Raw genomic sequence first — 13,122 nt, forward strand, 5'->3', positions numbered from 1 at the left:
ATATATATGCATATTTGCAAGTTGAGACTGGAAGTCTGTTCTTCTAGCAAAGCAAAAAGCTTGACTATCAGGTCGGTAAAGATGAGACTTAAAAAGAATGGGTGCAGCAGTAAGAAATCCCACTCACCTACCACAGTGATACAAACAAAGGAAGTTAAAAGTATAGATCCAATAAATTTCTTAGTCCTTTTTCAGCATTCATGGGAATAGACAGCACAGTCTGCTGTTAAGTCCAAGCTAACAGGCAACAGACTTTGACAGCAAATAGTGCAGAATGAAAGAGAGAAACAAGTACTCGATTTTCTTGTGGCAGTGGATTATGATCAGAGTAGAAATAATTGTGTGAAGAATGCAAGAGTTAAAATTGCCCTTGTGTTGACAACATGAGCATTGCCTTCATCTTTTGATGAGGAGAATAGAAAAGTAGATTTACCTTGTCCAAGAGATACAGAGCAATTTAAAGAGCTGTGTGCAATGTTGCAATAAGAAACATAAAAGGAAGTTAACTGAAAGACACTGCTACATGTATTCCATCATCAACAATGTTTGGAAATTCTCACTGCCAGTTATATGTTTCTTTAGTCTCTCACACTTTTTCCTCAACTGCTATTTCTCAAGACAATTATTACCACAGCAAGAAGTCTTCAGACATAAACACACCAAATAAACACCTGGTCTTGATTTTTTTTTTTTTTGTAAGTCTACAAATGGTTAAATTCAAAGCATCCCAAAATTGCAAAGCATTTATGGTTTTTCTGCCACTTTCTCAGACCAAAGCAATCATGATCTTCCTACTAACTTCTCAAGGAACAAGAATTACAACAAACATGGTCAAAGCAAGCAAACTTTTAACATGCAGGTAACAAATAGGGATGCTTGCTGCATTTTCTTTAACCTCAGTGTTAACCCACCCAAAACCAAACCAGGAGAGCCTCATCCTTTTCTTTAATTACATGTGACAAAGTACCCACTGCTTTGTTTTTGTTTTTGTTTCTGTTTTTGTTTTGTTTGTTTGTTTGTTTGTTTGTTTTTCTTTTTTTTTTCTTTTTTTCCTTTATATACTTTAAATATTTTTCCTTTTATATAGTCAAGTCTAGGAAATAAATAAATAAATAAATAAAAAAGAAAACAAACTAAACATTCTGCAAAAGTAAAATAAAAGGTGATTGAGTTTTTGTAACTTACTGCTGAAACCAGAGACAGAGAAAAACAGTAATTATGATATGTATCAACCAAGTAATCAGTTTTGGTCAGAGCCACAATGAACACATTTCCTAAATTGCAAGTCTTGGTGGGAGTATGTATATCATGCTATAAGAAATCTCAGAAAATTCAGATACATTCAGAAAATACTGGTGAAAGCAACAGAAATACAAAAAATAGTTTCATGGGGAGAAGATAAAAGAAAAAAATAAATAATAGGCATACCTTCAGCGAGTGGGTCAAGTGTGTGAATCATGAGCTGGAAGATGCTGTTCCTCATTAGACTGTTGTGGAGAGATGCAGAGCTTCCTCCCCGTTGGAGACGTGGCTTGGTCTATGTAGAAAAATAAGAGACAGAAATTAGATTTTTTTTGTTCTTTGTGTAGAAATAGACCTGAAACACTACAAATAAATCTCACATCTGAATCTCACATTTCTGCTTATTTCAAATAAGCAGACTATCTAAATCATGGAGAAAAGGGGCAGAGAGTACCCCCTTTTAACAGTAAAATCCTGGAGTTCAGTCAGAGGGAAATGTATTCACTTTTGTTCAATCCATTAAATACCATTTACAAAAACAGATTATGAGAGTGGTAAGGCAGTGCAAACACTTAAAACAATGAAGCTAATACACAATTATCTTTTACATGGTTTTAAAGAACTTTTAAATGTATTCTGAGGTTCTTTTCCACATGCCATTGTCTAGTACAATAACATATGCATTTAGTAGACCCCATTGAGTAAGACTGATTTGTGGACAGCAGTCTGCTCATTATCATCTGGATAAAGAGGATAACCAGAGCCAGCAGATTGCTATCTGCTGAAAACCAGTTTTAGGAAAAAAACAAACAAACAAAGGAAAAAAAGCATGGAATTTTTTTGTAACAAAAACATGGTGCATGCAATAATTCTTGGTGTCATACAAACACCAGATGAAAAATGAAAAATGACAGAAGCTGAGAAGCTGAACAATGGAATTAATTCACTGTTTTGTCATTGAAAATTAAGATTTAAATTCTATAGCAGCATAGGAAGGGAGAAAGAAAGCCCAGTAATTTAGAAAAATGCTGATGAGTACCAAACCAAAGCAAGGCTTCTCTCATTACCTCTTGAGAAATAAATACTCAGACACATACTAATTGCTGCCTACCGTCAGTGTTTGGTCATCCTTGTCGCCAGCAGTAGGTGACTGCATGAATGGGAAAAAGAACAAAAAGAAGTGTCAGATGCAGCATGCATAGAGTGGAAAGGCAGTAAAATACCACAGATGTCTGATTCTCTGAACCCTGTTGCGATAGGTTTTTGAACCGCTTGAGTTAAAGCATCCTAGCAGTCAAGTAAATCACGGTAAGTTCACACTGCAGTATTGTAGGAGCTTTCATTCTTGTCAGTCACTTGGACAGGATCTGTCATAGTTTCAGGGCCTGGCACACAGCAGCTAGGCTACTGATCATTGTGTTTATATAAAATACACAGAGGGGCAAACTCCCAGTAAGCCAACCAGTTTTTGAGAGTGAGAACTGGAAAGCTAAATGCAATAAGAAACTTGGAGCTGACCAACTGTTCAGTAAAACCCTAAAAAGGAATAAAATGATATTTTGCAGGAAGAGACTCATGCAAGGAAATGAAAAATAACTTGTCTCACTCTCTAAACTCCCAGCAAATGGCCATGTATCCCAAACTGGCAGCAACAGTTAAGGACAGAAAAGATGGCACACACTGCTCTGTCCTGAGATTAAAGATCTCTGTCTATGGATTAAAGGCAGTGAATGTTTTCATACAATTGTTGTATCACGGAGATGATTTGCAATTCCTATGTTCTAACCCTAGGATGGACAATAGCAGCAGAGCACAAACATCTCCAGGAGACAGTTCTGAGGAAGAACACGATTTACACCGGAAAAAAAGTAAACACAAAATTTAAAATCTGACTTGTAGTCCTGACTTTTGCTTGTATCTTTAATAAAATTAACCCCGGTATTTTTTGAGAACCCATTGTGGACTTCCATTTTCATAACATCTTGTGACAAAGTAATGTAATTTCTCTATCCATTCTACGAAGTCCTTAAGGAAAGTCAGTGCCAGGGCACATGAAGTATGAACTCCAGTTATCAAGTATTAATTAAAATTGGACACAATGCAAACTTCAGCTTCCTCACATTCATCTTTATTTGATTGTAACCCCTTCCCAACAAGGTGGCATATAAATCATTTCCTCCATATCAAGTCTCATGTTTGGTATCCACACAGAAAACAAATTATTTTGCAATAGTTCTGTGTTGCACTCTCTCATGCAGTGAAACACAACTTTTGATACACATGAACTTTAACTGTCAGAACATGCCTTTTGAGGTAGTGAGTTAACCTTAAAGGTTAGGTGGAAGACAAGCAATTATACGCAAACTGTGATAACAGAACAGGTCCCTTCTGTTCCATAATAAGTAAAAGAATAATGCAAACTGAAATCTTTGTGTCAGAAACATTCACCCAGCTGTGAATATTAACTTGGAGATGAAAAGGGATCTTTGTTCTGGTAAAGGAACTACCTGACATCTCTGAAATTATACTGCCTGGTTGTGAGAAATGGTTATAAAAATATATATATGTTTTATTCATCCATTCAAGACAAGCACCATAGAATGAACTTTTAGTGGAGTAGGAAGAAAGAGAAAGAAAAAGAAAACATAAAATCTGTGCTTCATAATGTCACTAAAAAAGTAAATGCACCTTAGAAATTTTTGGCATAGTTTACATAAATACACGTCCTCTTTCAAATACATATCAACACATGCACTTGCAAATGCGTTTTCCTTGTGCATACTTTGAGGGACCTTCATGGGAGGCAAAAGTTATCCTGCTATAAAAGTTGCAAAAAAGCAAAAAAAACAGGCCAGGATGTCTCTTGTCTCCAAATAAGAGATTTTGGCCTCAAGTCAAGTTCTAAAGATCAGTGGGTATAGTTAAACAAGTAAAGTTTCTGAGATGTCAATGAATGTTGACAACTGGAACTATGATAAAGATATAAAAATTATTATTTGGAACCTTGAATTTTTGGACATAGGAAATGTGTTTCTTAATTTTAATATGAAAAAACATGAAAATATATTCCTGATAAATCTGAGTCATCTGTTGGGTTCCACCTAACAAAAGGCTGGAGAATATCACTTTCTTTAAGGCCAAAAGATTTTGAGAATGTTCATCATTCCTCAAAAATTTTGAGCACACTAGGCTTATAGTGAAGGCATTCCTTAAAAAATATATATTTCTATTAAAAGGAACACTGTCACTTACTTGAAAGGGAACTGGAAGAATCTGCATGAGTTTATAAAAACTAAATGAGAATTTGTACCATATAATTTAATTTGTATAAGATAATTATGTCATAAAGAGAAAGAATAATGAAATACATTTTGCATGTTCATATTAAGGAAACAAATAAGTGAAAATACATCTGAAATAAATTATTTCTTTCTCACTGTACAGAATGGGATATAATACTGTAAAAGAGATTTTTTTTTCCCACATTATTAGTAACAAAATTGTTTCTGAGCTTAAGTTGCTGGTCAAGTTACATCCTTGAAGATTAGAATATAAACAGAATTTTAAGGCAGAAATGTCTCCACAGTTTTAAAAAGAGGAACATAAAGACTGGTTAGACATTTCAGTGATACTAAATATTTATAATGTCTGAATTATCTCCTGGATTAACAATAACAACACTTTAAAATAGTGATTTAAATTATTTAACAACTTCACTATTTACAAATTCAAAAATTCAGTCATGAATTTGTTTCATGATTGAAACCTTTTCCTGTTTACACGATGCATTTGATGGCATTTTTGTCCCTGCTATGAGAACAAATTAAGCTATTTGCATGTTGCTAATGGTGACTTTTGCACTTACATATTCAGTACTATTAACTTTGATGTCACACACTGCGTGGAAAAGTATTCTGAAGTACCATTTTCCCCCTGTAGAAACATCTATTATTCAGATATTTTATTCATTTTTTTTTTCATTTAAGCCAACACTTAAAAACGTATCCAAGTTTAAAATGGCTATATTTCCTTATACTTAGAGTAAATGATATATTTTTGAATATATTGGATAGTGACTAGAAAAAAAGATGCATGACAACCATTGCACATTAGTTCCTTCAGGAACAGGAAGAGATGAAAATTCAATGTCATCTGTGCATTACATGTATTTGTGAAGGGATTGATAATAAAAAAAATAAATTCTTTCACAATGCCATGTTATAATTTCTGCAAAACCATCAATTTATTATAGTTATGCAAAATGAAAACAATACATTCTAGTATGCTCTCTTTTTCAAAGGTATCTGAAGCACAAATCCTTGTTATGCTTTTATGAGAATTATAAAAAATTAATCATGAGACAGTTTACTTATTTTTTAAAGAATTCACCAAAACATTTGTTGGTTCTCCTGTATGTCATGGTAGTACTTAAGAGTTTGACAATCTTCCTACCTAATCCCGTGATCATGTCTTCTTCACTCCTGTGCTAAAAGCTTAAAAACATTTTATTTCAGGAAAAATTCAGGAAATGTCTACTTGCTATGAAGAAATGGGCTTTGGTGTCCTTGTCACACATCTCTTTTTCTCACTGACATATGTATATTATTGATTAAACCTGACATCTTTCTTGCCAATGCTTTTATCTTCTGACCTCTAAAAAGCTACATACAATTGCATGAAAGTGCTAGAAATACCTCTAATGTGTTACAATGCTCAACAATGTCTGATATGACAATGCTCACTTGATCATTTGTGAGTGCAACGTATCAGAATTGTTCAGATAACTATATCTCATCACACAATGGTGACACCAAAGAAATTGGTTCAAATTAAATGAATAAATAACATTCCTACAGAAATGCAAAATTATGTTCTTCCTACAGCTAAACAGAAATAGGAATCTATATTAACATCAAAGTCCATGCAATTCATTACAGTCTTTTTCTTAATGGTTGCAAGCAAAAGAAAGTTTTTTTTCTTTTTCTTCTAACAGAGTCATTATTTCTCCATGAGTCATATGATGACCTCCAATTTATGAAATAAATAGCTTATGTTACACATGAACAACATATTTCTTTTCCCTGAAAATTTCCAGGACCAAAATTTTAAAGAATGCTAAGAAAGAGCTACATCTCTTTAAGACAAATGCAACTGTAGAAAAGGTACACAAGAGATAAGTAAATTATTATATCATCAGGACCTCAACAGTTCTGTCTGGTCTTAGAAAGTTTTTTAATGTTTGGTAATGGTTTGAAAATTCATATTCATGAGAAACATGGTCCTAACGTAATTCATGCAAGAAATGATGTGACAGATCTCCTCATGCTTTCCTTTTAAATAAAGGATTTCTCATCAGACCAATGAAGAACAGTCTATAAAAAGTTTTAATTATTTGACACTGAATATTCTTGCTAATAAAAGATGGCTAGCAATTTCAACCACCTACTAGACTGTGCCACCTGGTATTCCAAAATCAAAATCAGGGAGCTCACTACCTACAGCTCTAGGAGTTCCTGCTCTGGTTAAAAAATTTCCATTTACTTGGTTCAATAGCAAATTAGCAAAGGCAATTAGCAAACCTTAATGCCCACCCCATCCTCCTAGCATGACAAAGCATGACTTCAGTTCCACCAGCATCAGAAGAGAGTGCAACAGTAAGTAAAAATATAAATAGATTTCAGCACCCTATCTACAGTGTGCGATGACATCTCTTTTTTGTATTTATTTTTTTAAAATCAGCTTTTATGGGGATAATGACAGTTCATGATGTTCAGTGGCTGGCAGACTGTGGTGCTGAATGCAATATGGTTTCTTTAATTATTGTAGAATATAAGCTCATATAGGTTTTTTTTTAAAATATCTCAAGCATATTTTATAGAGAAGGATGTCTGCTAATATCTCTTATGCCTGTTTTCAAAAGCAGAATCTGGACTCTGCAATTTTGTACCTATCAGTGAGGCACTGCCTGCCAGTCCTGAAGTAAATTACAGGTGATAGTTTTCTTTGTGCACAGGGCTCTCTAATCTTTGTTAGACACTATGGTTTAAAGATGTCTGTATTTTTTTTTGTTAGGCTGAACTGCAGAGACATGAAATCCATTTCAAAGGCAGTCACTAAAGTCAATCCAGTTGACTTAATGGGGCCCAGATCATTTTTAAAAATTAGTATCCTACAGAGTGCTAGTAATGTACTTGGGATAGAATGTTAAGCATTTATTGGAAAATATATGATAAGATAGATTAATGCACAAGTAGAATTCAAAGCAACAAACTCAGACATATTTCCGAATTAAGCCTACTGGGCTTTGTGAAGTAAAAACAACCAAACAACAACAGAAAAATAAGGAATCTATTTGTTTATCTAGTTCTCTTAGCATGCACATCTTTGGGTTTTACCTAATTAACATTCCTAAGACATCCTTTGTAAGAATATCCCAACACAATTCTATTAGAACTCTTGCCAACACAACAGGTAGGATTTATTTGGCTGGTGGGAAACTGAAAACTGCAACTCCTAGTAGTCATTGTATATTTAAACTACATGTCTTCTAGACATCCATGGAAATAAAATTTAACCATAACCACCACAGTTTATGGAAGCTTTATCAGGTGCTGTGGTGGTGCCAGTACAGCTAACTCACTGAAGGTGATTCATGTCTCTACCCCACTCCCTTGTTCCTTAAGTAGAAAGGCTGTGAGTAGCTATGCATCAATATTTCAATATACGTGGTCTGTTCTGAAAGTAGCAGGACTGGCTTTTTCCTGGGTGAACGGGTGGACGAGAGGTGGTTTGCGTGCGCAGGATCGGTGGAGGGGGATATTGGGAACGCTGGGAAAAATTGGCAGTCGGCTGTCGGCCATTGAAGAGAGCAGGTCACTTGTACTGTGAACACCTGTCGAAACACGTCGTCATGGAGAATCATGGAGCATTTACTGGAGCAGCGATAAGCGATCAAATTTTGTGTAAAACTTGGTAAAATGGGCAAAGAGACTCACGACATGATTAAAGAGGCCTACGATGATGCTGCCATGGGTAGATCAGGTATTTCTGAGTGGCACAAGCTGTTCCAAGAAGGTAGGGAAAGAGTGGAAGACGATGACCGCTCCGGACGCCCTTCGACCGGCAAGACCAACAAAAATGTGTCGTGAGTGAAAAATTTACTGAACCGTGATCACAGGATGAGTATCAGAATGATTGCTGATGACTTGAGCATTCCTTAAACCCAAGTTTTTGAGATGGTGAAAAAATGGCCTCACTTAGCCATGAGGAAAGTGTGTGCGAAGTTTGTGCCGCGAGTCTTGTCAGAGGAGCAAAAGGCCAACCGGAAAGCAATCTGTCAGGATCTTCTTCATCACGTGAATGAGGAGCCCAACTTTTTGGACAATGTAGTGACCAGTGACGAGATGTGGGTGTTTGAATAAGACCCAGAGAGTAAGCAGCAGAGCACATAATGGCACACCCCTGCTTCCCCACGCCCCAAGAAAGCACGAATGAGCAAATCCAAGCCAAAGTCCATGCTCATTTGCTTTTTTGATCGTCATGGAGTCATCCACAAAGACTTTGTACCACCTGGACAAACAGTTAATGCAGTTTTTTACATGGAAGTCCTCACAAGACTGCGAAAACGCATTGCTCGTGTGCACCCAGCCATCGTCAACAATTGGCGGCTGCACCATGACAACGCGCCAAGCCACACAGCGTTCCGCATAGTGGAGTATCTTGCCCAGCACAAGGTGGCAACGCTGCCTCAGCCCCCCTACAGCCCCGACTTGGCCCCACCAGACTTTCTTCTATTCCTGAGAATAAACTCAACGCTCAAGGGGAAGCATCATGCATCGGTAGAGGCACTTCAAGAGGCCGTGATGAGGGAGCTAAACAGCATTCTGGTCCAGGCGTTCCTGGAGGCGTACGAAAACTGGAAAACTCATTGGCAGCAATGTGTAGATGCGGAAGGGTGCTACTTTGAAAAATTCTAATCATTTATTCTATTCTCATGAATAAACTTTTTTTAAAAAAAATGAGTCCTACTACTTTCAGAACAGACCATGTATACTTATGGTAAAATGATGGCAGGGGTTTTAGTTTATGTATTACTGCTTAGTAGGTCATCACCTAAATGGAGCCTGTAACTAACACTGGGCACAGAACCTTAGATATTGTTTGAAACAGAGTAGGAAAAAGTTTTGTAAGTACACTGTAGAAAAATAAAAAATCCTTTTCACTATGCCTGCCTTCTTCTTTACTTTTACCTTTCTCTTTCCTAAAACTAAAGTAAAAGAATTCCACATTGTTGAATAAAATAAATATGATTCACAATAACCATATCAAAATCTAATTTGAGGTTATAAGCTTGTTCTGTTAATTAAAATGAAGAATTTGTTGAATTAAGCTTGAACTTTCACAGACATCGAGATGGACTATCAAATTGAGATACGTGGATGCTTTAACAACTGCTTGTTTACAAACACCTACTGTGAAAGGTGTAGCCCTGAGCAAAGCAAAATGGTTTCCTTCATTCAGATCAGTTGCCTTATTTATGCCAGTCTGTTCATACAATTACCCAATGTGCATACAGATAGTGAATCCTCCTAAATGTTCATAAGAGATGCATCTTAGCTAATTCAAGCAGTGACAAATGGATGGTTGAAGGAATGAGTTGTAAAATAATAATAGATCAACTACTTTAATAGTAGATCAACTGATTAAAGTCTGGATTTTTATGCATACTATTATAGGGAAAAACACCTAACACAGTCAGCCAGTAGGACCAATAATAGGTTAGTTATTCGATATGTATAAGAAAGTCAGAGTCTGCACTGTGTCTCTTAGCTTCTCTGAACTTAAAATCAAGTATCTTTGGCTTAGGATGGTAGTGGAATAGCTCAAGCTTAAAGACTTGATGAGTTTTTAATCACCTTAGTGTCAGAAGTAATCATGCAGTTTTAAGTTGTCCTCTTATCCTCATTTCAAGATTTGACAATGAAGCCACCTTTTCCTATTTTTCTTTTAATTATATAAATTATCATAATAGTTCTCTGTGTATATGTAACATTCAGGAGAGAAAGAGAATATTTTTGAAGAAAAAAACAACAAAACAACAAAAAAACACTAAAATTAGGTACATACTGTAGTAATTAGATCCTCAAAACATTTGCTCACAAGTGACAGTTTAAGTACATCAGTATGGATTTGTATGGCTAGTTTTAAAATACCTGGATTTAGTCTTTAATATGCTGATACTTCATAAACACTATTACATGGAAAAGCCTTAGTAAATATTCCAAGATTTAATTCTCAAAATTTAGAAAATGCCTAATTTAAAATCACCCATGAAACAAAATGCAAATCTGGGGCTGCTAACAGGAGATGCCAGCACTTCATTCCTTGCAACTCAATCAAACTTGAAAGACTTACAAAGAAGACAGCAGAAAAGCATTTCCTAGAACTCCTGCTTACCCAAATATACAAAGGACCTACTTCAGATTACAGATGTTTTAAAGTTTGCCCTAAAAATAGAGATGATCATTCTCAGGGAGAAAAGTGTTTGACAAATCTTAGTGCTTATTGCTGCTATGATGATTTGCAACAATTATGCAACAACTGGATAAATCTCATTGGTGTAAGCGGGCTACACATGGCAGAGAATTCACCACAGGGATGGCAGGGCTGCAGTTTCACTGCATTTTCTCCTCTAACCCCCCGGAGACCCTGCAGGAAATGGGTAGCTCCAGCTGCAGAGAACCCGACCTGCACAGCCTGCAGAGGGGAAATGCTGAATTAGGTCATCCTCAGCTGGCCTGGTCACAACCCCTTTCCACAAGTTCTGCTGACTTCTCTGTTTTATTTCACAGCTACCTTTTTCCCTCAAGGGACTTTTTATCACTGGGATCTCTGCCGACTCTATCAGCTGGCAGAAATGCATGCCAGATCTAGTTCTCAGAGTAGTGACTGCATGAAGAAAGTAACCAAGTGCAAGATGGGCATATAAAATAATGAATTATATTAAGAAAGCAGCTGAGCATTGCTAATAACTTACGTTTACCATACTGCCAGAAGGGGACAGAGAACAGAAGGCAGAATACTGGCACTTCAGAAGAGACACAGAAAAACCTTGGCATGCTCTCTGTGTTATGTTCTGTGGGACTACCTTTTCCATGAAACACTAATAACATTTTTAAAGTGCTCTGCCTCACACATTTTAAAAAAGAGGGAGCAAGGGCTAAGGAAAGCATCAAACCAGGAAGCTCCTTTTGATATAAATGTTTCAAATAACAGTGCTTGAAAAAGTGAAATTTTTATTCAATGGGAACACACCTCCAGTTCTGATCTGCAATACTTTGGGTGTCAGTTTTGTACTAGTCTATTAGGCAAAATTCAGCAGATGGTTTTGCTTCTGCTCCTCCATTTCCCCATCTGTAAACCAGGGACAGGGACACTCTCTGTAAAGAACTTCATTCTGATAGAAATGGCTGGTTGTACTAGGGGCAGGTTACTGGATAAGACTGCCTTCTCTTCAACAATTACTTATGCTCTATTTTTCCCTTCTTTGGGCTTTGCATTTTGTACTTAGCACAAGAGAAATGTACATTTTAATAAGCCATAGAACACCACTTCTCTGAGAGTAGCATCTCCAATAGTTATACATAAAACACCAAAATGTAACTCTTGCAGTGCTTTGCTACTTACCAAATATCAAAGACCTTTATTTTTGGACTAATCGTGTTTCTAACATCTCTGAGATTGTTGGTTTACAGGATTATATGACAATCAATGCAATCAAAGCATATAAAACACTCTTTATGTCCAGTGGGATATTAGGCTCATTCTTCAACATTGTAAAAGAAAACCAGATGAAAGTATACATATATTTTTTATTTAATTCATCCCCTAGCTGAATTCTATTACAATTTTGCCATTTTGAAACAGGAAGCTAGACATTAAATCTGAGGCAAAACAAAGTATTGCTGAAAGTAAATAATTTTGCATATTTGATTCAACAGTATTTCAGTCTTACTGTCTTTATAACTGACATTGAATACCACCTGCCTCAATACTTGTCCTTCAGAAAAACATTTTCAGCTATTTTCACTGCTCCCTCCTTGGTCTTTTCTGATCACCTGAAACATGCAAATGCCTTCCAAGGGTTTACACCTGGTGAAGGTGTAAGAAATGGTAAGGAGAAAAATGTTGCCAAGAAATTGAAAATAAATTTTACAGAAAATCTCTAGATAAGACACCAGCACTTTACTTCCAACAAACCTGATAGAGATGTGGACAAAAAAAAAGCAAGCTGAAATTTCCTAAATTTATCTACAACCATACAGCCAAACAAATTAACATTTTCTTTACACTAAGTAAAGAAAAATGGAGGAGATCAGCCTATGCCTTACTCTGATTCCTTCTGCCTTTTAACTGTTGTTCTGCAGTGTTCTGCTTTGCATTAAGATGAAACAGATATATGAAATCAGGATCATCCATGTTAGTTGGGTTTCTGGAGACCACCAGGCATGTGGTATGGAGAATTTACAGCATACACATGCTAATTTACTTTCAACTTGAATGAAACTGAGGAAATGAAACTGAGGGAGAAATAAGCTGAATGGCACTGTTTCTAAATTCAGAATTATGACATTAAGATCTTACATCAGACCTCCCGCTTTCTGGGTGTTCTGGACACTTCAGTTAGCCAATTTTGTCTGGTGTGACACAGTACAGAAAACAAATCTCTTTGTGCTTACCTTCCTTCATCAATCTGCCATGCTATACTGCCTGCTATGCTATTGATCTGCATCTATGAACCAGATGCCTGCAGGCATTGCAACCCATTGAGACATAACCAAGAAGCAATGACTTTGATGCTCTCCTTTATGAACTGCAAAT

At 36.2% G+C, this 13,122-nt stretch overlaps 1 protein-coding gene across 3 annotated transcripts in view; it reads right to left on the reverse strand.

The window, feature by feature from the left end:
• SLC24A2 (solute carrier family 24 member 2) overlaps window positions 1-13,122 on the reverse strand; it is a 180,080-nt gene that overhangs the window by 110,388 nt on the left and 56,570 nt on the right. For all 3 annotated transcript variants that reach the window (XM_082783252.1, XM_082783251.1, XM_082783250.1), the window contains exons 3-4: window positions 2,354-2,392; window positions 1,429-1,537 (exon numbers count right to left, since the gene is read on the reverse strand). In XM_082783252.1, coding sequence (XP_082639378.1) covers window positions 1,429-1,537; window positions 2,354-2,392 — 148 coding nt within the window. The remainder of the gene's footprint in view (window positions 1-1,428; window positions 1,538-2,353; window positions 2,393-13,122) is intronic.

The sequence above is a fragment of the Aythya marila genome (genome assembly GCF_965140915.1).
Source record: "Aythya marila genome assembly, chromosome: Z".
In the NCBI taxonomy this organism is placed as follows: Eukaryota; Metazoa; Chordata; class Aves; order Anseriformes; family Anatidae; genus Aythya; species Aythya marila.